Raw genomic sequence first — 25,163 nt, forward strand, 5'->3', positions numbered from 1 at the left:
AAAGGCTTTAACACGCCTCCTTATAGCCAATAGGTAAATCAAACCAAGAACGTTTCAAATGCAAATACTGATCTGATCAACCTATTTATTACTGCATTTGTGTATTTATTGTTTTCCCTTTTTCTTTCCTCTCTATTTATTTGGTTATTTATTTATGCTATCTATATACTGTAAGTATTTATTTAACAATGCTCTGTATGTCTGTGTGAAACTGAAGACTTTTTCTGATGGGCACTTTTAGCTGTAGATTCCCATCGTAATACCAAAGATAAACATTGCCTCCCTGAATGTACGGCCTGAATCCCTAAACCCTGTTCCCGATCCCAACCCGATCCAGCCCAGCCCACCCAGTGATGTTACGTATCTCTCTCTATCTTTAAGGCCTGGCCTTTCATTTTGTTTGTTTATCTAATTTTTTGTAGAATATTGGGGATTTCTTTACTCTTGCAAATGTCTCTGCGGTCAGCTCTTAATGCCAAGGCCAAAGCTTGTTTGAATGTTGTGATAATGTTTATAATTAATAATACTATGAATAATAACAACAATGATAATGTGGCATCCCATAGGTTCACAGGTTGCTTGTAAAGTTGTGTTCAGACCAATGCCATCTGGCGGAGTGTGTCAAGTGTCTGGGGATCCACTTATAGCGCTGTCTGAAGGCGCCACTGAGTGTGAGCCCTTCAGGGACACATGCAAACATGCGTACTGTTTGTCTGCCTGGGGAAATGCATAGTTGTGACCCCCCCGCCCCATTTTTTCCCCTTATTCTGCCTCACCTGCCCCCCTCCCCAGTGCAGACGCTCCTGTCTATGTCCAACTAAGTGTGTGATCTCTCTGTCCTTCACCTGCCAAGCCTTTCTGCCAGTTGTCTCAGTTCCAACAGGGTTCTTGGGGTTTACTCCTGGATTTGTAGAGGTTCTTGTTCCTGTTCTTTCATTTTTGGACTGCTGGGGTTCTCATCTTCAGGGGCTCTTGGGTGCACCTATTCATAGGGTTCTTAAGGTTTTAGGATTTGTTTCTGGACTTTGGGGGTTCTTAAGGTATGCTCCTTCAATTAAATGGTGATAATTTGTTTATGTGCCTCAGCTTCTGAAGGCCTTACGGATTGTTCGTGACCTTTTTGGGTTTCCTCCTGGTTATCTAGTTTCTGGATCATGCTTCATCAGTTATGGATCTCTGATTTCGATTAAAATTTATAAGGTTTGTTCCTGGACTTCTAAGCTTATCTGTCATCAGGTAGGAATACAAGAGTGTTAGAGCTCGTAGGGTTTGGTTTGTCCCTGGTTCTCTGAGAGCTTTCATGTTTAGTCCTGATCACCTGGGCTTTTTGAAGGTTTTTCCAGGTCCTCTAAAGTTCTCATGGTTCCACCTGCAATTTGCACAGGGATAATTTAATTCTCCAGCACAGTGTGTGGTGAACCCTTAAATCAAGAGAAAATCACTCAACATCTGATTCTCTGACCCCTGCGTAAAGGCTGTCAAAGAAAGTCAACAGTAGCTTGGCCATTTTCCACCATCAGTGTCCGTCTTTTTCTCTCTTTCTCTGTCTTTAACGTTGTAAGGGGCGGATCGCCGGGGCCCCCTTCACAACATGCACTTGAAAGACGGGCGGTCATGAAAGAGGCCATCGACTTTTTCACAGACTTCAAAGGGGAGGCCTTTTCATCCTGTCTCCTCTCTGGGTATCTGGTCTGGGGTCTGCTGTTGGCCAGACCTGTGGGCTTTAGGGGGCATTCAAAAGGGGCGGGGTGAGATCAGAGAGGAGGCTGAATCATCCAGAATGAGGATGGTGGTGGTGGTGTGTGTGTACGAGAGGTGGGTGGGGGGTTGTTTGAGGAACAGGAGATGTTGGAGTAGTGGGGCATAGAGCTGAATTAAACTTTAATGAGCAACAATTGTAAGCATGCTGAGAGCGAAAGGGGGCAGTGGTGGGGGGCATGAGGGTGAGTCTGTACAGGGGGGAAATAAAAAATAAAAGAGCTTGCCGGCTCCTCTGCCGACCCCTGCTTACTGCTGTCATCGTATCAAAGCTGAGGTGACACCTTTCAGGTTTTTCTTTGTCTTTCTGACTGGGAGCCTAAAATGGCTCTGAGCCACCTTCTGCTCCGTGTCAAGCAGGGAAGCTCTTCTCTTTCTGTACAGAAGAGAGGAGGGAGGGAGGCATGAATCCAGTTGGCTGCTGCAGGTGATCTGCATTGTCATTTTAGCCTGCAGTGCCCCCTAGTGGTTTTTGTAGAAACTTTACCCTTGAAACAAGGCTGGCAGCTGAGGCCGTTGCAGAGCAATTCAGAGGGGAGAGTAAATAAAGAAATAGCAGAACTGAAAGCTTAATATATACTTTCAGAAAAAAAGAAAAAAGACAAAAAAACTTTTTTTTTTGATAATGTTTAAACCAAAAAAAAAAAAAAAACAACCAAAGATTGATGGGTAACTGCTGAATCATTATGTATCGTGGGTAGTTTTAGCAGTTCCCTGTCAGAGCTACCGTAGCACTCAGAGGATTCAAAAAAAGCACCAGTGGGGTTCCCTGTGCTGATTATTTATGTTGCATAAAACAGAATTACGTTGAGCTGGAACTGAGAAACTGACATGAGGCAGTGTCTTCAGATGGAAGTCTTTTGACTATGTAAATCCCATGTCCCGTTGGCCCCTGCCCTTTCCCCTGTGTGTACATGAAGACTTTACCCATCTACCTCAACTGTGTGAGATGTTGTGTGGCAAAGATATTCCTTAACCAAAGAATCCATTCTGTCAGGGTGTCTGTCTATCTATCTCGTCTGTCCATCCGTCTCTACTTCATGCCTTTTACTCCAAACCAAACGTGCTGGAATCAATCCGTAACAGGAGCCGAATGAGGCCCCCGTCCAGCCAAAGCTTAAGTCCAGTATGCTAGTGTCCCATTGATCCATGTTCTGTATGTAAATAAAATCATTCTCAAGACCAAAAAAAAGAAGGAGGTGACAATCCAGGCAAGGAGGATCTTGCTGTAATCAACGTTGCCTATTCCTTGTTTTCCGAAAACTAGAATCATGTGACTTGCTGTACCAGAAAAAGCCCAAGAATCAAGCGCTCATCCCAAAATAGAAAAGGTCAGAGGAGGCAGAAGCTATTTTTCCACATTTGTAAGCCACCCCTCCCACCCATTTTTTCCAAAATGTTTAGTGTAGTTGAAATACTGTTTGATCCCACTGTTGTAAGTAGGAATTATTGAAATCCATACAAAAGCTTTAAACGGGGAAGAGCTGAGGGGAATATTATATTTGAGTCTGAGTTTCCTCAGCTTGGACTCGACCCACCATGCTTTATCGTGCCATCCTCGTCCATGTGTTAGACTTACTAATGAATGTGGCTAACCAACCAAAGGCTTTAAAAAAAAGATACACAACACTTTAAACGTCAATCATGGTGGGACATTTTGTATCAACAACTAAAGAAAATCCCTTTGAATACCTCATGTGAAAATTGTTTGTTGTGATGTTGCACTAAAAAAAATAAAAATGACTCATTTGTAACCCAACACTGTACTTTGCTCACTCTATTGGTGGAGGAGTTAGCGGGAAGCTCTCTGGGCTGACAAGAAGGTTTTTCATCAAATACTTTCCTTATATTTGCTTTAACGGCTTTTTGCATGACGAATATACATATTCTGTATCTGCACTGGCACTACAGGAAAATATTTAAACCCTGTTTTTCATTTTAAACAAATCCAGCCTCATATATTTGTACATCTAGATGGTTACGGGCGTCCACTGCAGTGAAGTTTTGAATGAACCTGTTCTACTCGTTTCACACTAATTTCCATGACACAGTGAATCTTTCAATCAAAACAAATAACCAAGCAAGATATTTCCCCAAATATTTAACTATCCCTTTAAAGGGACTCTATTGATTTTTGGTAAAGTAGCTCCGGGTCCGATGAGAGGGTCAGGAGAAAATAAAAACACACCAACTGGCTTTTCTTCTTATGCAAGATAATGCTACCTGCCTACAGGCAGCTACTATGTGCTATCGCATCAGCATGTGCACAACACAGGATGGAGATATTTACCAGAGACACAGGTATTGATTTTGGCCTTCTTTCTTTTTGTAACATCTAAAAGCTAAATTGACCAACAAACCAATTTCCCAGCGACTCAATGGGATCATTTCAGGCGGCTTTAACGGACAAACCTGCAGCTTGTGGTGTGAAATCAAACCTTCACCTCCATCACATCTAAGGCACAAAGCACAGGCCTGATATTTAGTGAAAGGCTGGACTGATCAGTACACAGATATATTGATGAAACCTGCCGTGTATCACAGGGACTGAGCCTCAACAAGGAGTACATCTGTCTCTTTATTACAGATTCAAACACACACACACACCCTCACACACACACACGCACACACACTCTTACAACCAAGAAGTCCAGTGATTACATGTGTAGAGAAAACCTAATTCCTCCTAAAAACATCTTTACAAAAACACCACAAAATTCTGGAGTTAAAGTTTAGCATTTAAAGCCAAAAGGTAAAAGCCATAAAAAGAAAGATTCATTTTACAACAGAGGCAGTTCAGTTCTCTCTGCAGCTACATGATGGGATAGCAGGCGAACAGAGCGATGCCGCACATGTCATTCTTGTTGCGCGCCATCCGGATGTAGCCACTTTCTCCAAAAGAAGTTCCCCAGCTGGACAAAGAGTGGGAAAAGACACAGTGCAGTTTTAATAATGACCACCTTCCCCTGTTTTTATATGTAGGTGCTGGGGGTGGAAGCCTGAGTGCAGGTAAAAGTCACTGTGCAGTGGATGAATATGTGGTTGTTTTTCTGACGTTCTGAAACTAAACGTAGCCAAATAAGCTGGTTCAAACATTAAAACCACACAATAAAGGCATGATTGTGCTCATATTTATTTGAAGACCTTCAGACACTTGCTCTCCTACTGACAAACTATTATTTGTTGAGATCAGTGTGAAAGTCTGGACTGGGGCCATGCTGAGAGCTAAACGCTCCATGTGCCTAAAACATAACCAGTTGATTCAGGAAATACATGTCCATGTTTTGACTTTGTGTTGTGTTGGTTTCATTTGTTCCTTGAACTACACTCAATAACACACAAAGATAAAAAATGTTTTTTTCTCAAAATGATTCAGGATCAAAAACTTGAATCTCTCATTTACAAAAGTTTTCAGACCCATAACTGATAGTGTCCAAATACTTTTGAACAATTAAAACAAAGCAGTTTAACACTTGGTTACTCAGTTTGTTCTGGTGGTTCCAAACTTTCTCTTCACAATTAACATGGGAACCCTGAGCTTTAAAAATGTGTTAACTGCCCTGATCTATGGCTCACTGCAAAGGTTTTCTGCAGAGACTTCATGTCTTGGTGTTTGTCCCAACAGGCAGCGTGAACTGAGGGTTTCCTTTCTAAACTCTGTCCAATCACATCAACTTCTTACACCTGGACTCCATTCAGCTTCTAGACACAGCTCAGAGATAATTAAAGCAAACAGGAAACACCTGACCACACTCTGGAGCACAAAGGCTCTGGCTATTTGTAAATGAGAAACTTCACTTTGACTGGATATAAGTTACTCAGTGCAGATTTATGGGTAAAAATCTCAGATATATTAGGTCTTCAACACAAAAATGTCTGAATACCTTCTGATGTCACTGTATTAGAACAGAAAATACCTGCATTCACACAGTGATATATATAATATCACCATGCCACTAGAGAAAAATATTTATTTCTGTTCTGAAAGTTGCTGCCACTGTGGACCTTCCTGCAGAGCAGAGGAGCAGCTGCAGCACAAACATAAAGGAACTAAACATAAGTATGTTGTGCAGTGCATGTGTGGAACAGAGAGAGTCAGACCAGTAAAGACTCCTCACCTGTTCTTCACCAGCCAGTAGTCCTGTCCGTTCAGCGTGCCGTAGCCCACAGCCAGCACAGCGTGGTTCACGTTCTGGGTGCAGGTCGGGTCATTGTACACTCCTGGAATAAAAGGGATTCAAATGATTAAAACACAGACTGTCATCTTAGTAACAATAAATCAATAAACACAGTCAATAAATCAATAAACACAGAATATTTGTGGAAATATACATAAATAAAAGTCTGTAGTGAAATTGTTTACGAAGTTATTACAATCGTAACTTTTTATTTTATCCTTTTATCTTTATATATTTTTTGATTAATAGTTTTTCAACACTTTTTGTTCATTTTGTTTAGGAGGATTTTTCCTAATGACATATTACCTGTCACCTCTATTGTTATTGTGTTATTGACATTATCAGTCTATAATTAAATTTTAAAAATAAATGGAAATAAGAGTCACTGAAATAAACAATGAAATAACATTTTATAATAATTAGTTTAGTTTTTCAAAGATTTCACAAATTTCTGCTTATTATTTTATTACTGAACACTATTATTGATGAGTTACGTACTATTATTGATGAGTTACGTACTATTATTGATGAGTTACGTACCGCTCCTGTAGAAAGCAAATGACGGTCTTCTGGCGTCGATTCCTACTGAAATGGGTCCGATGGTGGCGATCGCCTGTTTCAAAGCCCCCTCATCCCCTTCGGGCAGAAAGCTGTAGCTGGAGCAGTTGGCGGCACGGTGCGAGGGGTCGTAGTGACACTGCTGGTCCTGAATTAGACACACAGGATATTTATTAAGAATACTGCTATTTATTTGTACAGTGTCTGTTAACGAGGCATTAACTATGCAACTAATAATGGCCCCTCTGGAGCCAGAGACCCACAGGTTGATCAACTTTTCTTTGCTTATCTTGAAAATTATGTGATAATTCAAAGTTTTTTGGTCAGAAACTCCACCAGCTCTGCTAAAAGAAGTTTGCTGTCCATCTAGTTAGAAAATGCAGTTGTGCACACAGCAGCAGATGTCTCCTGCCATGCTCGTTTATCTGTGAGCCTGTGCACAAGTGTGTGTACTAGATGTTTTGAAAAGAACAACAGAGTGCCCTCTCTCAGCAGCTGTACCAGAAAGTGAATTTCAGTCCCAGAAGATGGTCACTGTGCTCATCAAAAGAATATTTCTCATCACAGATCAACTTTTTATTTATTTTTTTGGTGGAATTAGAGCCACGACACCTCCGCGAGGCTGGAACAATCTGAACCACTCAGAAAATGCCCTCCTCCTCCACACAAACACGAACAACGGCGAACCAGATGAAGCCTGGAGGACAAACACGTTGTCCGCTCCGATTAATTTGTTGTTGTTCCAAAGAGACAATAACAGCAGACCACAGACAAGCGAGAAGAGTGCTGCAGTCTACAGCCTGAAGGGTCGGACTTAACTTCTTGTACACCCACATTGTTGTCTCATACAGGAATTTGTTCACTGTAAACTTGGGTTTGTGCTGAATTTCTGTTTGCACTTAGAAACAACACTGTTTTTAATTCGCTGACTACTCCACACCACTTTTGTTTAGTATGAAAACGGTGTAATTTAACATTCATGCCCTGCTCTTGGCGACAACACCTGTTTGCAAGATTAAACAGATAAAAGTAAAGTAAAATGATAAACTGAGGCCACGTTACTTAGATTCTTCGTGTTATTTGAGAACTTCTAGAAACACAGAAGTATCTTGCATTGCATCACAATACAGATTCTCAGGCTACAGCTGCAGAAAATATGCATATTAAGACCAACCTGCTGTTTTGAAAATACTATTGTACGAGTTTTGTCCAGTTTCAATGGGATTTAAATGATCACATTTGTTTCCCGGGGTTCCCAAGCTCCCTGGAGTCCACGCTGAATGGATTTTCCAAAAACAATCAGCTCAGGATTGAAGCAGTTACTCACCTGTCCTGTGTAGGGGTAAGCCACATCAGAGTCAATGCCGTGGTTGTCAATGACGTACTGGAAGGCTTTGTGCATGTAGCCTCCATTGCAGCCCATGTTGCCATACTTGGTTGAACAGTCCACCAGGTTCTGGGGGCTGAGGTTCACCAGCTTCTGTGTCTTCTTGGCTAACTGGCCCTCCAGGGCTCCTACAGCACTGAAGGCCCAGCAGGAGCCACAAGCACCCTGGAATTAAACGAGCAGTGTGACTATAATGCCACGAACACAACGCAACAGAACTAAGATGCAACAAACTCCCACTGTTCATCTACGTGTGCAGCTTAAAGACTTTAAAGTTAGAATTAACACCTTTCTACACAGGTAGACAACATATGATAACATAACAATACATATTCAGTTCTTTTCACTAAGTTCTTGCTGCTGCAGCACTACACAAAAAGAAGATATGATGAATATCTCATGCGTATCTTCCTGTTTATGCATTTACACGTTTGGCAGCACAACATAAGCTCGTACCGACGGGGCCAGTGGAGAGTCCAGCAGAGTTTCAGAGGTTAAAGAACTCCACCGACTCCTTGGGAAATTTACTTATTTGTCAATTATTTTTAACATGTTGCACAGAAGAGAAGGAATGCCAAAATCAATACTGGTGTGTCTCGGGTTGAATGATACTCATCTGCACAACACAAGTTGGTAATAAGTTGGGTCGAAAAATCTTTTTCTTTCCTCAAAACTCATTTTAGCAGTTTGATGAGTTTTTCATAGTAGAATTTTATGTCCTTATATAGCGGAGCCTGAAATATTTTTATCAACAGAAGAGTTCAGCTGAACACCACACGTCTTGCCCAGTAAAAAGCAAAGTAAAACAACATAGAGGAAAGTGTACATGTACTAATAAAACCAGTATATTGTGTGAATGTGCAGTTTATAGAGTTGAACACTAATAAACCTCAGTGGGTATTTGAGATCCAAGAGGTCAGGAAAACACACACAGACAAATCCAGGAACATTTCTACACACTCAGGTGAAGAAAAGGTGATGAGGTAATGTTGGAAGTTATTTAACTGGGTCTTTCTGGTGTTAAGGGATGGCAGGCAGTGCTCTCATGTTTCTCCACCGAAAACTTGCAAAACTGGGTGTTTGCAGTAACGACTTCCCATGTGAAGAGCAACCGATACGACGAGAACAGAACAACTGTGTCTATTTCAGTTATTCAGCTTTCAGCTCCGACCCTGCAGGAGACAGGAACTAACTCACGTAGGTCGGTTCTAACCTGCATCTTGACACTGGTGACACAGCCCTTGTCTCTCCAGTCCATGGTGTCGGGTACAGCAGCACCCGACGCTCCTGCAAAGGGAGATGGCGCCCTCTGGATGCCAGTAGGGGGAGTGAGTGAAGCAAACGACTGCCAGACCTCTTCTTCTGTCTAGGAGGAAGCAGACAACTGATATTGACATGAGCAGCACTGTGTTTAGTTCCCGGTGACCCACATTCATTTGTCAGAGTCTTGAATAAAGACACATTTGGTTTGGGACAGAAGTCTGCTAAACAGTCCCATCTCTTCTTTTGTTGGCAGCTTCTCAAACAGGATGGATCGCTGCTTTTTAAAATCTCCATGTACCTGAATAAATAAGTGGATGTCTACTGAGGCTGCTGCTTTAAAAAGCCAACAAAAATTAGGCTGAAACAAAAACAGGACTTTGAAAAAGAAGGGGGCACTCCACTATGGGAATTACACCTCGTTGTGTATTGTTGTGTCAAATCCCCAAACTCTGAATTAATGACTGCAAACTTACTGACACTGAGCTTTGGCGAGTCCAGTTTTTATTATTATTATTATTTCAGCCTGTATGAAAACAGCTTCAAAGTCCAGACTAGTCATCCTACATCTGATAATCATGAAGTAAAAACCATTTTATTTGGGGTAATAAAACGAGTACAGTGATTGTCTCACCAGGTCTCCCATGTGGTTCATGCCCAGTTCGTAGGTGTGGAGCCCCAGCGAGGCCTCCAGGTTGTGCATGGTGATGAACATCAGGTTCTTCTCCCACAGTTCCCTGCGGCGCATGTTCTCCACCTTAGCACAAAGAAAAAAAACGAGGTCATGGAGCTGATGTGGTTTTTGCATCACTTATTTCAACTGGAGGAAATCATGTTGTGAAAACTTTGATTTTTCAAAGACGGACAGAGAAAATCTGGTTCTCACAAACCTCGTTCTGGTACGTCTTCCCATGTGTCTTCTTCCACAGCTCCCAGTGGGCGTCCAGCCTGCTTTCAAACATGGCTGCTGCCACGACACACAAGTGGGACACGAACAGCAGGTTCACCAACATCATGACTGTAAACACACACACGAGAAAAGACAGGATGTCACCTGACCTTTGATGAGATGGAGCTAAAACCCCAAGACAACAATCCGCCTGGCAGAGAAAACACATAAATAAAAACCACACACACAAAGTTTGCATGTCACAGATGGAGGACTAGTCACGACCAAATCTGCCCATTACAGTACATTAAGTAAACTCTATTTACCTCCTGAATTCCTGAATTCTGGATTTGTAAACTGAACATTTCTCCTTGAGGTTCTAACTTAAACTCTTACCTTGATAAACTGAGCTGAACTTTATAGAACAAATGGACTTGATGTTCATATTAGATCGTTTGATGACCTATCACATTTTAAAGGAGCAGCTTAGGCACCTTTAACTACAGGAATGTTCAACAAATCATTTTGTAATTGTAGGTTTTGCGTTTTATCTTGAGTATATAAAAGCTAAAGCTGTTTTTACCGCTGCTTTGGTTTAGAATCCTTGAAGTCGTCCCTGCTAATATATATATCTCTAAAAAAGTGCTTAGCGTTAGTGACACGTTACGAGGCTATTTCTGACCATCCACATTAACAAGAGGAACATCATGTTCATCAGTGTGATGACGAGCTGCAGCCTTAAGTATCACTTCTACAAATGTAAAGCTCCTGAACTGTACAAACTGCGACTCCCCCAGTGAGTCCACTGTCACAGAATAAGAACTGAAACTGATGAGAGAGCAAAAGGTTTGGCCACCAGGGCTGTGAGCAGCCATCGGTTATTGTTTGATCAAATATAAAGCAGCTTTAGGGAAGCGTTTACTGAGGAAGTCTAAAAAACAGATCATGGAATCTCAATTCACATTGTTGAGATGTTCCAGTTTTACCTGATCTGTCAAAGGAAGATAAACAACCCGTATAATCGAATCAAGTCAAATAGCAGGAAATAAAGCAGTAATTCATCTGTTAACCCAGAGCAGACTAGTGGTGCTGTGTGCTGCCTATGTCACCTGCTCAGGTACAGATCTCTGTGTGAAAGGCTCAGACTGAGGTAAATAAAGAAACATCCCAGCGTTTTAAACGACAGGTAAGAACCAGGTCACGCTGGACTTGATGGCCTTAATGAACATGTCATACAGGGGTCACACTAAACCTGAGAAGAAGTTATTACAGTACTTGTACTACAGTACTACAGTACAATGAGTTCCTGCTTCTTTGGTAAAAACTTTTTGTCAGACATAAAAACGAAAGTAAAAGTGAAGTCACGTCAGAGCTTATTTTATCTTTAGAGCTTTTATGGATGTACTCACGGAAAAAGGCAGAAGATTCGGATGAAATGTAAAAATTTACCCTTGACTTGTGTTGAGCGTCCGGTCCGTCGCTTTTCTCGCTTCAATCTGCTCTGGCTCCTTTTTCCTGGTTGATATTTATGAAGAAACTGTCACATGATCGGTCGCAGTTCTTCCTCTTTAGAAACACGCAGCCGCTCGTGGGTTTGGTGAGCACCTGGAGCAGCTGCGTGAACTGCGCCATAGGCGAGTTATTCATTTGGTTTTCATCCATTTCATTTGTTGTCGATGTGAATGAAGGTGGTTTGTCTGTTTGAGCCACTGGCTCAGTTTCACTAATAATGAACCAACATTTGCATAAAGTATCTATATGAAAAGGTATTAATTTATGGTCCGTTTAGAACAGATAGTAACCACGAGTTAACTCATGACAATCATCGATTAAATATTTTAATCGATTAACAGCCCTTACATCCATCCATCATCTAGACCCCCTTAGTCCTAACCAGGGTCCCAGGGACCTGCTGGAGCCTATCCCAGCTCTCTCTGGGTGAAAGGCAGGGGTCCACCCTGGACAGGTCCCCAGTCCATCACGGGGCCACATAGAGACAAACAACCTCACACACTCACACTCACTCCTATGGGCAATTTAGAGTCACCAATCAACCTGACATACATGTTTTTGGACTGGGGGAGGAAACCAGAGTACAGGAAACACAAATGTGAAGTGCAAATGTCCTGGAAATCCCGAGACGTGTGAATCAGTTTAAAATATTTGAGCTGTCAGGCATGAAAGGTGATGTTTATGCCAGATGTTGGTTTGTCATTGTCAAATCATCTGGACTTAAATTCTTCAGGTATAAAGTTTCGGGTTAAGTTCAGTTCAGTTTTCTTGGTTTTGCATTGAAGATTCAAAATGATCCATTCAGCTTCAAAATTAAATGTTTATTCAATTTCATATAAAACATCGATTTACAGTTGAATCATCAGAACAACTACAACACAATCAAGAGGAAAACTGGTTAAAATGAAGGAGGAGTTCCCATTGGCCAGCAATGTTTCCTGTCACACTGAACCTAAACTTATTAGTCTTCACACAGAACTAGAGACGGGAAGTATAACAGACTACTGGCCGAACACTGGGAAATGTTGAGGCCTGGAGGTTCTGCAGGTCAGACTTTGGTACAAACCCTGTGTTGTGGCTCAGGTTTCCTGAGACCATGGCCTGGAGGTATTAAAGCTGTAAGTGTTTCTTTACTGACGTCTGCTGCTTTGAAAAGGAAACTAAAAAGACTGCAGGGCTTCAAAGTGCTTCAACAAGGCCAAGATAACCAAATGTCCTCGTCAGACATGTTTAAGAACGTTACAACATTTGACAACAACATGTTCAATTTGAAAAATCTGCATAAACAAGTTTTTTTTTTGTCTTTGGGATGGACTCTTCATACATTCGTGAGTGGATTTTTCTGAGTGTAGTAGTCAGAGTAGAGCCCCTTTGTCGTCCCTCGTCTTCCTCGTGTCCTCACATGATGGGGTAGCTGGCCAGGCTGGCGATGCCGCAGAGGTTGCCACGGTTGCGTGCCATCAGGATGTAGCCCTTGTTGCCCCACTCCTCGCCCCAGCTGTCGGGAAAAGAGAAATGACTGAGGAAAGAGCTATGAGAGCATCGCCGGGAGTCAAACGGCGTTTCATGTCATCAGTTTGTCATGACCTCGGCCGGCGGAAGGCATCAAACCACTGGTACCACAACAAACAACAACAAGCCTTTCATCTTGGCGGCTTTATGAGCCACCTGGTGCCGCTCAGACCGGTGACATGCCCCACCTGTTCTTGACAATCCAGAACTTCTTCCCTTTGCTGTTGACTCCGTAACCCACTGCCAGCACAGCATGATTGATGTCGTCTTTGTTACATTCGGGGTCGGCATAAATACCTGGACATGTGACAGAGAGGAAGAGTGAGGAGGAGGAGGATGACGTGGGAAGTGTCCCAGTGTAGCAACATACAATTCAAAATGATCCGGTTGATCTAACCTGGACTTTGACTGAGATGATGTGACGTTTCACTGTGACAGTAATTCTCTTGTATGTTTATGACAAGTTACTTATTCAAAGCACCGTTTCAAATCTGTCCTCAAAAACCTTGAATGGTCTAAAACCAGCCACAGTAAAACTTACAAACCATAAGATTTAATGTTTGTTAAACCCAGTCGTTGATGCTATTACTCTTTTCCTCACAATGTGTTTAAATTCGCTCCTTGAATCTCGTTGTGCTACACAGATTTTCTTTTTCTTTCACACCGTGAGTCTGTGTGCGCCAACAGAAGACAGATGCCGGAGCAGTTTGCTGACCTTTCTGGTAGAACATGAAGCTGCTGAGCGTGGCATCGATGCCAACAGATACTGGACCCACTTTAAACAGCGCCACAGCCAGTGCGTGCTCGTCGCCCACTGGGATCTCCTTGAAGCCTTTGCACTGGGCAGCCATGCCTGAGGAGTTGTAGTGGCACGGCTGGTCCTGCAAATGATGACAATGGGAAGTTCAATGCATCATCCAAATCCATATATCCATCCATCCAACCCACGCAAACTCCACACAGAAAGACCCCTGATGGGTTTCAAACCAGGAACTTTCTTGCTGTGAGGCAACACCACTAACCACTAATCCACTGTGCTGCCCTCATTGAAAAGTAAAACTAAAGAAACTGACTAACTTATGGCCAACCTTGTGATTTTACTGTCATATCATTAATAAGCAGTTCTACTTCCTTTTCAGACCATGGGAGAGTCTCTACCTCGTAATTTCTGGTGACTCACCATCTTTTTTTTTTTTGAGCATACAGGCAAGATGAGAGAGGAACTTGCAACCACTTGTGTTTCACTCTGTCTGTACATCACGTGTGGTGAACAAGACTGTGGTTAACTAAGTGTTAAGTCCTCACAGTCTCTCGACCAAGACGAAGGATTTTTCCATAACCTCTGGGGAAACACACTCATTCGGTTTTTTGCTGAAGATCGATAACACTGTGACGACACAATGAGCAGTAACTTCACTTAACATGAACGCTTTGAACAAGAGGGACGGGGAGCAGGACTCTGTGTAAAGGTAACAAAACTGTTTGTCCTTCTTACACTCGGACATTAAGGTTTGGAGGTTTGTATGCTGTTGCTTCCTTTGGACAGACACAACTTTACAATATGAAACCACCAGGATGCCCCGTTAAATGTGACATTCAAATGACTCATAAAAACTATCATTTAAACTGCTTCGAAAACAAAACACACTCATTAAAAATGACGACTTGTCTCTTCCCCCTCTATGTTATTACAAGTCTGTAAGGGCACAGGTGGCAAACTGGGCACTGACTGCTGCCAGTTGTGGTTTGTAGCCACAGAGCAGGACGTCACACCAACACAAGGGAAAAAGTGTTGACACATGACAAAAAATAAAGCGTTTTAATGTGGTGAACCTTAGTTCCTCTACGAAGCTTTTACCACAGTCACAGGAAACAGGCTTTTAAGACGAATTCAACCTTAAGGCTTTCTCACCTCTCCGACGTACGGGTAGGCCACCTCGGAGTCGATGCCTCCGTTTTGCTGCACATAATTGAAAGCATTGGTCATGTATCCTCCTCCACAGCCATCGTTCTCTGTGACGCAGTCCACCAGGTTCTGAGGACTGAGGTCCACCAGCTTACCCGTCTTCTTGGCCAACTGGCCCTCAAGGGCCCCAGCTGAGCTGAAGGCCCAACAGGACCCACAGGAACCCTGTCAGGAGTGAAATGAGGAGTTTCATTTAGAGAGATAAAGGACAGACACAACAGTACTTCATGTTCGGTTACAAATATGTAGAATGTGTATATCCCAGTCCAGTGAAGTCCTGTACATTGAAAATAAGAAAGAAAATCAAAGGACAGAGCTCGATTGGATACGGATCCTAAGTGACAGTGAGTTTAAAAAAAGAAGGAAATATCTAATCTGCCTCAAGGGAATCTAAAAGTTGAGCGTTCTTCTGTTGCTCCACTAGGTGTCAGTGTTTGACAACCTTAGATGTAAAGGCCTTTCTGTCCAGTGTGAGACATGTTGTTTTATAACTTTTAATAATATCACTAACGATGAACGTTAAGTTCTGAACCTGCAAACGCAGCTTTTAAAGGATTGTGGTCCATCACAGTTCTCCACCTAACTCCAGAATAATCATAACACAGTCTTAGCAGCTTCCTGTTGGATGGTGCTCCACGATAAATACGTGGTGTGTGGCCAGAAGTGTGTGGACACTCCTGATGTTTTGCTCAGGTCTTGTTTTTCATGATTTGAAGGATCGCTTCTAGCAAAGTGAGCCAGATAGAGCAGAGGGATGGGACGCTGGTTAACAGGACACAGATCTATCCACCTCTTCAGATTTATCATTAATCAAGATAAAAGAAAACATCTTTAGTTGAACTGGATAGAAGCACAAAGCCAGCGACTTAAGATGCTGTGGAAAAACTTGACTTAATACCAGCCTCATGCTGAGCCAGTTTCCAGATGAATGGAGTCTCTGAAAGCAGCACATTAATCTCTAGAGCTTTGGAATGAGATGTCCAGCTATCTTTCATATTTATACTATTCATAAAGTTTCTTTAAAGAATGAGATGTCTGGCCTGAAGAACAGAGAAGCTGTGTTCATGCTCTCTCAGTCCATAAGAGTCCATAAGAGTCATTAAAACACCTCTGCTGCTCCACAAAAAATAAAAACCCTCCGCACATTCGGCTGCTCCAATTAAAAGCTTTGTAAATGTGTAATCACAGCTGTTCACTGGGGGACCTACCGAACGTGGTCTAATGCTCCATCTTTCTCAAAAACAAAACATCAAAACACAATACAGATTTCATAACAGAGCTGTGGAGGGAGCAGCAGAGTAGTTAGCATGCAGTGTGCAGCCTGCACGCTGAATTATTCATATAGAACAGGAAGCCGAGGGGAAAGTCAATAAACCCTGTAGTTTGGTTTTCATCCACCAGAGGGAGACATCATTGTTATTACAAGGTAAAGTCTGACTAATTATGAAATAAATAAATCTGCTCGTGTCCTTTCAGACCTATAAGGAAACTAAACTAAACCAAAATTATAGAAACATCATATCACCTCAAACATTAAAGTGCATCAGCAGTGAGAACTGGCTGCTTACTCTACTTTACTCTTTACAAGTTATGTGATTGCTCTCTGGCTGGCAGAAGGAAGGTTATAACAGGTAAATGTGAAGGATGTTTTCTGGTATGCTTTTTGTTTGTCTACAGAAAATATTCAGCACATCCTCAAACACCATTCAGCCTTTTTTAAGGTGACGTGCTGCTGCCCTCTGGAAAGGCCACCACTCCACAGGGAATACAAAGCTTTTCTTTGCGGGGTGACATCCTTTTTGCTTCTGCCTGCAAGAACCACATTTCCCAATCAATGAATTTCTGTGTTACTGCAAAGCCCCAACAGGAACCTCTATCGGTAAACTACTATTTTGTAAGTCAACTAACCAGAAAACTACTAACAGGAATATGACTGCTGCAAAAATACTTCCTGTAACATGAGACAATGGCTGTTCCTGTTTTTACTCTCTGTATTACAGAGTCATAGCAGTTTGCCCTGCCTGGCATAAATATTATTTTATCACGTGGTCTCAAGAGTTAGGATGCCATGGTCAGCTGAGCACATCTGCTTTGTTTTTGTCGCCATTTCCCTGAACTGATGCTGTGATTTCTCAACTGCTCTTCCACTCCCCAGAAATAAAAAATACCTTGGCTTCCATCACAGCAAACCTGCTGCTTTTTCTGCCAAAGTTTCTGAGTAATTAGACCAGAACTATTCACACACGTGCTTCTGTCTCATGCACCGGCTATTTGTACATTCAAACCTCTATTTAAAACACAGCACTGACATCCCCTTTCACGAGCAAGGACTACACCTTCACGGAAAACAGAATGACAGTTTTATTCTACAGGAAGTAGAAGGGATTAAATGATGTTTCATAGATGAAAGATGGTTATTTAATATCTGCATTGTGGGGAAGGCTTCAGAGGCTTCCGCCAGGTCCTGCTGCCCGAGGACCTGGCGGACCCCCTGTAGGAGAGACAGATAAGAGAGACAGGAGAAGAAATAGAAAAAGGGCAAAGGATGACTGTGGTACGAAGAAACGTAGATGGATCAGTGTGTAGAGGAAGTGTATATGCAGCCCTGTGAGCCGACATGGCGTGTTTGTGGCGTGAACTTCAGATAAGTGATTTCCATTTTAACGTGACATGATGAATATTTTAATTCCTTTTTGTTCTCTACCAGCAAATATCAGCTTCTCTACGTTCACCAACAGGTCTCTAACTTAGCGCCCGTCTGCTGTTTGCTGCTGAGCGGGTTGTGGACAGTGGCTTTTTAGAGCTCCTTCACTGAAAACAGCTGCGTCCTGCTGCACCTGAAAACACTGTGAGAGCAGTGGGAGGGAAAAGTTGTGGTCTGGGAAATAAACAGCGCTGGTTGTTCCTATAAGGCTGCATAAACCTGAGAGAAACTGCAGACCTAGTGTCCCCTTTGACCCCATCGTGTTGTTTTCACATTGTCATGAAACTTTTTGGTGATAAATGTAAATTACATCAATTCATGTGCAGCAGATGCAAACAGCAGGAAAAGACTCCAAACACTCTACACTATAAAGGTGAGTGTTTTCTCACCTGGTTCTTCACTGCAGACACCATGCCCTTCTTGCGGTAGTCGACAGATTTGGGGAGTTTGGACACCCTATCGCTCAGAGCCATGGTGAAGCTGCGCTCATGCTCCATGGGGACTCTCAGGCCGGTCATGGTCCGAGACACCTCTTCTAGAGTCTGCACAAAGAGCATTTATGTTAACATTTTCTTTTCTTATGGTTCAGGAGTTTCTAGATCCTAAATAAGTAACCCAGAGTGCAGAGTAGGTGCCACCCTTCTCATGGTTCAAAACTTTTCTTAGTTCTTGGAATAATTATGTGAGATAAAAAATGTTTTGGAACAAGAACAAGAGATAGAGGGTGAGAGGATTTATTTTTAGATTAAGAAGAGATGGGAGAGGGAGGATTTGCTTCAGCAGGGTGACTGAGGGATGAAACGTTTTCATGAAGAGATGGGTTTAACTTCAAAGTGAAATGTCACGTCTCTGCACTGCACTGAAGCAAAGACATACACCAGCACATAGAAAATTACAAAATGTACAAAATAGTGATGAGCTGGAGGGATGTGAGGAGCAAAAGAGAGATTACAGCGACTGATTGCTGTGCTGTTTGCAGGCTGACACAAAGAAACTGCTGGTTATATGACATTTAGCAGTTATCTAAAAAATGTATTTCCCCAGGCAAACCTGTTAACTTCTTCCATTTCATTTAACATAAACCAAAGTGCCACCTGTTCCTGCAATAACATGAAACTGACCATTTTTTCTAGATTTCACATGTTCCTGTCGCTGATAGATGAGATGACATTTTACATGATGTCCTTCATGCATTTTGCTGTACACACAACTGTTGTGTTACAGCAGAGGCAAAAAACAAGATCCTGGATCACACCCTGAGACTTCATTAACCTGAAACAGCAGCTGGACTGAGCCAATCACAACATGGAAACAATAAATGAATATGTCACTTTTCAGATTTGGTGGTTCTAGTACCACCACTATATGTGATGATGTCGAAGCAAAGAGACGTTATGTCTGTCCGGGCTTCATAAAGAACCCTGGACGATGAGATGCTAAACTCTCGCCTGTCTGCTAGATTTTATTTGCTAGGTTGTATTGGGTCGAGACCCTTTGGCATCACACAGGATGAGATCTGGGGAGAAATGTGGCCCTGAGCATGCAGGACCACCTCAGGCTCACCATGTCTCCCATGTGGTTCATCCCCATTAAGAAGGAGTGCAGGCCCAGAGCTGCTTCCTGGTTGTGGGCTTCAATCATGCGCAGGTTCTTCTCCCAGATGGCTCTGCGGATCTCCTCCTCAGCCTGTGACAAACAGAAGAAAATAAATGGTGTGTATGTGCATCACCCTTGAAGAGGAAATAAACATTTGTTTAGCTGCTCTTAAATGAATGATCCTTTCAGTGTTGTTGTTTCATTATGCAGAAAAATAACAGGTTTGATGCAAAAGCTCGTTTCAGGCTGCTGACAGTGGAGCTGATGCATGTTATTTATGAGCTTTTAAACATGGAGACATCCACAATAATTATCAACAGAAGCTGACAAGATTATACCAAAGGCACCTTCAAAGAAACGAGCGGTGCACACTGTGCTCCAAATTCACACTTCATTTCTTGTCAACTCTTAGAAAAGGCTGTAAAAGGTTTTCTGGTGTTTTCGGTCTAGAAATGTAAATCTGCAGCCACATTAACAGACTGACAAGCTGCTTCATTTCACCTGGCACTGATGGGATTCATAAGGAGGTCAGGATTAATGTTCTTCTGGCTCCTATATTTCAATATCACATTTTCCTTGACACCTGACTGAAGAGAGTCTGGTCAAATAGGGCAAATTTACATTTTAATTAGCAAAGAAAGAAAAGCTTGTCTGTGTTACAGCCTGATTTCATTAATTAGGCCAATTAAATCAGTGCACATTCACACTCCGATATTCACACTCTAATGCAGCTTTATAGTTACAGCATCATTACTGCCCAGTGCCATCATCATTTCTGTTTTCAGGGTATTGGTACCTCATCCCCACTGTGTGTGTGTGTCTATTATGGGCTAAGACATGTTGGTCTTAGACGCTGACTTTCATTTACAGAACATACAAACTCAAGGTGTGTTCATTCTTTCTGTGTGTTTCCCGAAGTAGAAAATGCAAATGATGTGAGGAGGAACACAGATTAATATCATGATGAGGGCAGAGAGAGAGAGAAAGAGGTGTGGAGAATTAATGCACACCACAAAATGATCGTATGAACTCACACACATGCATGTACACACAAGTAAAGACAACACAACCCACGCTGCACATGCAGGACTGTCGATGAACTGCACACAAACACACACACTCCACTGCTGTGGAGCCCTGAAGACCTGCAGTCAAAGGTCAAGAAGGGCTCAGGAAGTAAATTTAACACCAACTAAACTACATGTCCTTCCCTGTGCTCGGACAGAAACTAGAAACTGGCAGTTTTAGAGACTAAATAAAGTGAAACTAAATATAAAACAAAGTTCCACTGTTGGAAATATGTAACACCTGCTGTACTGATACTATAAACAATAAGAAGGTTTCTGAGGACAGCTACTATATATTGGTCAGGTAGATCCGTCAAACCAGAACCTTCCAAACCAAGACAAACAAATAAGTGACGTCAGTCTGGTAAAAATGAGTCTGCAGCCTTTTGGAGCTGCACTTGTCTGGATTACTGGCTATGAATGAGACAAACCAGTCACTGTAAATTCTCATTGTGCTTGTCCTGCTTTACTTTTGCTTTTCTGTTCTTTAACTCCATCTGTCTTGTTTCCACTCGGGGCCAAAACACAGAAGTGGAGCAGTCAGCGTTGGCCTCACATTTCTCATTGTTTCCCTTCAGCATTTACAGTCCAGAGCTTTACTGCATGGCTGCTTGAAGGAAACATATGTGCTGAGGATTCACAGCTATCGATATCAGATAACACTAACTTGTTTTGTGTGTTGTGGACAAATGAGTCACTTCAGCACTGAGTCTCGTTTTACAGAGACAGTGTTCCTCATGTTCTGTCAACAATAAGGGATGTGTCAGGTTTGTCTTAGAGCTGAGGCTGGAAATATCTTTTCTTTCCTCCCAGTAAAGAAACGTGTAGTCATCATCACCACAAAGGGTTTGTTTGGTTTTTTTAATTGAAAACTGCTCTGTTATTATCACGGATAAAAAGTAGCAGACAGTCAATAAACTCATTGTTTTCCAATCTGATTCTATCATTATTCATGGGATCTGTCTGTCTTTAAATCTAAAATGTATTAGAATTAATTGTGTTGATTTTATTCTTCATTTTGTTTGTCTAAGAACTTCTTGTTAAGGTTTACTTTTTTACTTGTTTACAAGTGTTTCGTGTTTGAACTCAAAGGAGATGAGCTATTTTAATGACAGAACAAGAGTCCACACACAACACATTTCATTCTGGCGGCAGGCTACTTAAAACTCCTACGAGGTACATCTGCTTGGTTTAATGCTTTCTGAGTAGGATAAATAAATAACCACAAGACTGCTGACAGGAGAAAGAGGCCAGCTGAGAGAGAGAGAGAGAGAGGAGGCCAACACTGAACTGACTGGCTGTTAAACTGAGCCAGATGTTGACAGTGACTGAAACCCAAAGAAATCCACAAGCTCACTCAACGCAGCTCACTGAAGAAAGAGACGAGGAAACACAAACAACTTTAAGATAGAAAAACGAAAAGAGAGCTAAGTAAACGCTCAGAGCATTTCTATACATTCATACCTGCAAACAACTAAATAAAGGGCTAAAGTGATATTTGTGTTGACTTAGACGAGACTCCAGCCTTAATGAAACTTTCTCATGACTTTCTATTAACGTCGCTCTGATCTTTCTATCTGTCTGCACCTCCTTTCTCTGAACTGGCTCTTGGTTAAACCTTAGTCACAAAGTGGAGTGTTGTGCGATTCTCAGGAAATCTGCCACTTTGCATTTGGAGTAATAAGCATATGAAGGCAGAATTTATGAACTTCTCCACACTTTCAAAACAAAAAGCAGGTCTGTCCGACTAATAATCTAATCTAATAATAATCTAAACATAAAACATGTAGTCTTACCATAAAAATGCAGCTTAGAAATCAGTGCGTTGTTTTGTCTCTACACTTGTGCAATTGTGTTTTCCCAAGTTGAAGAAAACATCCAGAGCAAGTCAGCTGAGAACTGAAAGTGCTGCGACTTCAGATATTCAGATATTAATATTCTCAGGTCAGGGCAAAAAGACCTGAACACTTTACAAAGACCATTTTAAACTGCTGCATATTTTCATGGCATTTTTGTGTTGTTTTTTTTTGTAATCTTTACTATTTTCTAACTTTGTGCTGAGGAGTTTTAAAACACACAGTACAGACAAGCAGCCACTGACCAGTCCGTTGTACGCCTTCCTGTACTTGAGCTTCCACTCCTCCCACTGGGAGTCCAGAGACGCTTCATCCTGGTTGCCCACAGCGGTGGACGCCAGCAGCAGCATCACGACGACAGTTGAAAACATCCTGAAAGAACAAAGACAATCTCACGTTCAGTCCCTGAGCTGCTGAGCTGTGAGCAGCTGTAAGGACATTTTTATAGATATAAGCTATTATTCAGTTTAATTCCACCTATAAAGAGACTTTGTACTAAAGCTGCTGTGTTTACTGTGCTGTTGTTATCAATAACTACAGTAATAAACACTTCCATCTCCTGACAACCTTATTATGACTATTTGTCACTGAGGACCAAAAGCTTGTTAATGTAGTTACTGTAGTTTCTATCCTGGAGGGGGGGTCTCTGCAGTCCAAGGCTCAATGGCACCTCACAATAAAAGGCTGAGGTCTGAGGACAATACTGAGCTCATGGAATTTGTCTGGATGTTTTGTTTTCTTTCACTATGAAGAGTTGACAGTAATGGATGTCACGTGTCTGTAGCTTCATACCAAACGTGTGACTAAGACTCCCGACAGGAAGAGTCTCTCCACTGAACTAAAGAAGTTAACTTCTTATTAAGTGCGTTCGCTTGCTCTCTCAGGAGGGTTTCAGACGCACAACTTTTTCACCAGCGCTGCTTCTCTCTGCCATCTGTCATTCATTAACATCCTGCCTTTTTAATCTGCATCATTGCTCAGTGGTTCCAGTAAAAGCCACTGACCTGGTAAGTTTAACCAAAACAAAAGCAGAAAACATGCTTTACATGTTCTACTTCCTACTCTGGTTATACTGAGCCTGGCTTCACCTGTAAGTGATTTAAACAGCAGAGTCTCAGGACCCATATACAGTTACAGAGTTTGCAGGTTGTTGAACCAGTACACAATATCTTACATAAAAGATTTTTAATATGACTTTTTCTAAATTCCAGTGTATATGTCACATCTCTGCAGAGCTCAAACAGACTCCAGACCCTCAGTGCAAAAACCCTTTATTAAGGTGCAACTGGGTCAAAGATCAGTCATTAATCCTAATCCTATTAGGACTCATTTCTTTATTAGCTGGGAAAAAAAACCTCTATGAATCTGAGCCTGGATGCAAGTACTAAGTTTGGTGTCCTCTGGATCAGTGTAAGTACTGAAGAGAGTTTTGTATCATTTGAGTTCAGCCCAGTTTCACATGAGTTCATTTACCTTTAGTGCAAAACATTAGCAGCAGTCCTTCCTAATCCCATAAGTCTAAGACTGATCATCTCTGTGAGTAGGAATGCACTAAATGAAAAGTAAAACTGTGCTCCAGGAAATCAGTAAATTTTACCTTAAGTCCAAAAGTCGGAGAGTTTGGTGTCCTTTGGATCTGAGGCCTCCTTCCTCTGCTGCCTAAGTAGGTCAGTGTGTGAGTTTATATCGGTTGGATTTTTGAGGAAGTACAATGGGAGCTCCAGGTCTGGGGAGGAGTTTGTGTTTTTTCTTAGCAGGGGAATTACATCTGGTTTGACTAAACCAGATGATGTCAAGTGTTGGATTACACATCTGCAAACTGCATAGAGGCTGACAGTAAACTGTGCTCTGCTGCAGTCTGTGTCAGTCAGTCTTGGATTTTTGCAAAAAATGACCTGAAACTTGACTTGATTCCTTTTTCAACCTTAAAAAATGCTTCTTTTATTTATCAGACCAGTGTAAAACGTGAGCACACACTTCACACTTGGCTGGAAGAAGCAACCAACTTAAAATATTCTGCAGTTTGTTTAACCCCAACAACATGTTGAAACTTAACCCTCATGCTGATGGAGCAGTGCATATATTTTTCCTTTTATGAGTAAAATCATTGCTCATGTGATGCCATGTATATTGTTAAAGCCCTTGAAAACCTCAGATCTGGTACCTCTTTATATCATGTATTTATGACTAAATAAGTACACTCACAGCTAAAGATAACATTTTTAAAGACTCAACTGATCTGTTTTGTCTGGAGTGTGTCAGTGACAAAAAACATCCCCCTGATCATCAGCGGATTCAAATGTTAAATTGTTTTTATTTGGTAGGAAAAGGATTTTTATTAGTTTGGGTAATTGCCCATTTCAGCCAAAATAATGAAGAAGAATTGGATTAATCTGCTGACGCCTACTTGTCATTTGTAATTTCTTCAGCTGTTTAAAGGAGCTGTCAGTTTCATTGGGGTGTTTGCAGGCCAGACCATGCTGTTTGAAGGTGGACCGATGACTCAAACTGGGCTCAGGTGTTCCCAGTAAGAACTAATACCTGAAGATCAACAACACGGGCACATGCCAGCAGGGTGTTTGACACCTGGAGCATGTCAGTCCTCATGCACCAGGTCTGCTGTGAGTATACCTAAATTAGTGAGCAGACATTTTGGCCTTTCACATATAGCATTAATGACTGCATTCGGTTTAGGCTCGATGTGTTTGCACATGCAGGCTCACAGATTCACTGTCGCACCTGAAAGGTGTGAAGCAGCATGACAAGTTTTCAATAATGTCATTTCAGAGTATTCGTAATGTTGTGCTTCAGGTTAAACTGGAAATAAGTGTCACACGAGGTTTCTACAGCAAACACACAAACACACTGTGCACCTTCGGAGGTCATGGATGAGATGTTGACGGGAATATTTGTTTTGTTG

The 25,163-nt window shown here is 41.9% G+C and overlaps 2 protein-coding genes across 2 annotated transcripts; both read right to left on the reverse strand.

Annotated features, from left to right (window-relative positions):
- Nucleotides 1–4,483: 4,483 nt before the first annotated feature.
- On the reverse strand, nt 4,484–11,636 carry ctss2.1 (cathepsin S, ortholog2, tandem duplicate 1). Its single transcript, XM_026317113.1, has 8 exons — nt 11,480–11,636; nt 10,032–10,159; nt 9,776–9,898; nt 9,095–9,247; nt 7,822–8,046; nt 6,477–6,642; nt 5,877–5,979; nt 4,484–4,670 (listed from the first exon to the last, which is right to left on the reverse strand). Exons 2-8 carry the CDS (start codon nt 10,155–10,157, stop codon nt 4,571–4,573), a joined length of 996 nt encoding a protein of 331 aa, XP_026172898.1. The 5' UTR covers nt 10,158–10,159; nt 11,480–11,636; the 3' UTR covers nt 4,484–4,570.
- Nucleotides 11,637–12,787: 1,151 nt separating this feature from the next.
- Nucleotides 12,788–23,974, reverse strand: ctsk (cathepsin K). The gene is made up of 8 exons (XM_026317084.1): nt 23,841–23,974; nt 22,489–22,615; nt 19,288–19,410; nt 18,114–18,266; nt 14,967–15,185; nt 13,770–13,935; nt 13,243–13,351; nt 12,788–13,040 (listed from the first exon to the last, which is right to left on the reverse strand). Exons 2-8 carry the CDS (start codon nt 22,612–22,614, stop codon nt 12,941–12,943), a joined length of 996 nt encoding a protein of 331 aa, XP_026172869.1. The 5' UTR covers nt 22,615; nt 23,841–23,974; the 3' UTR covers nt 12,788–12,940.
- Nucleotides 23,975–25,163: the final 1,189 nt, after the last annotated feature.

The sequence above is a fragment of the Mastacembelus armatus genome, chromosome 16 (assembly GCF_900324485.2).
Source record: "Mastacembelus armatus chromosome 16, fMasArm1.2, whole genome shotgun sequence".
In the NCBI taxonomy this organism is placed as follows: domain Eukaryota; kingdom Metazoa; phylum Chordata; class Actinopteri; order Synbranchiformes; family Mastacembelidae; genus Mastacembelus; species Mastacembelus armatus.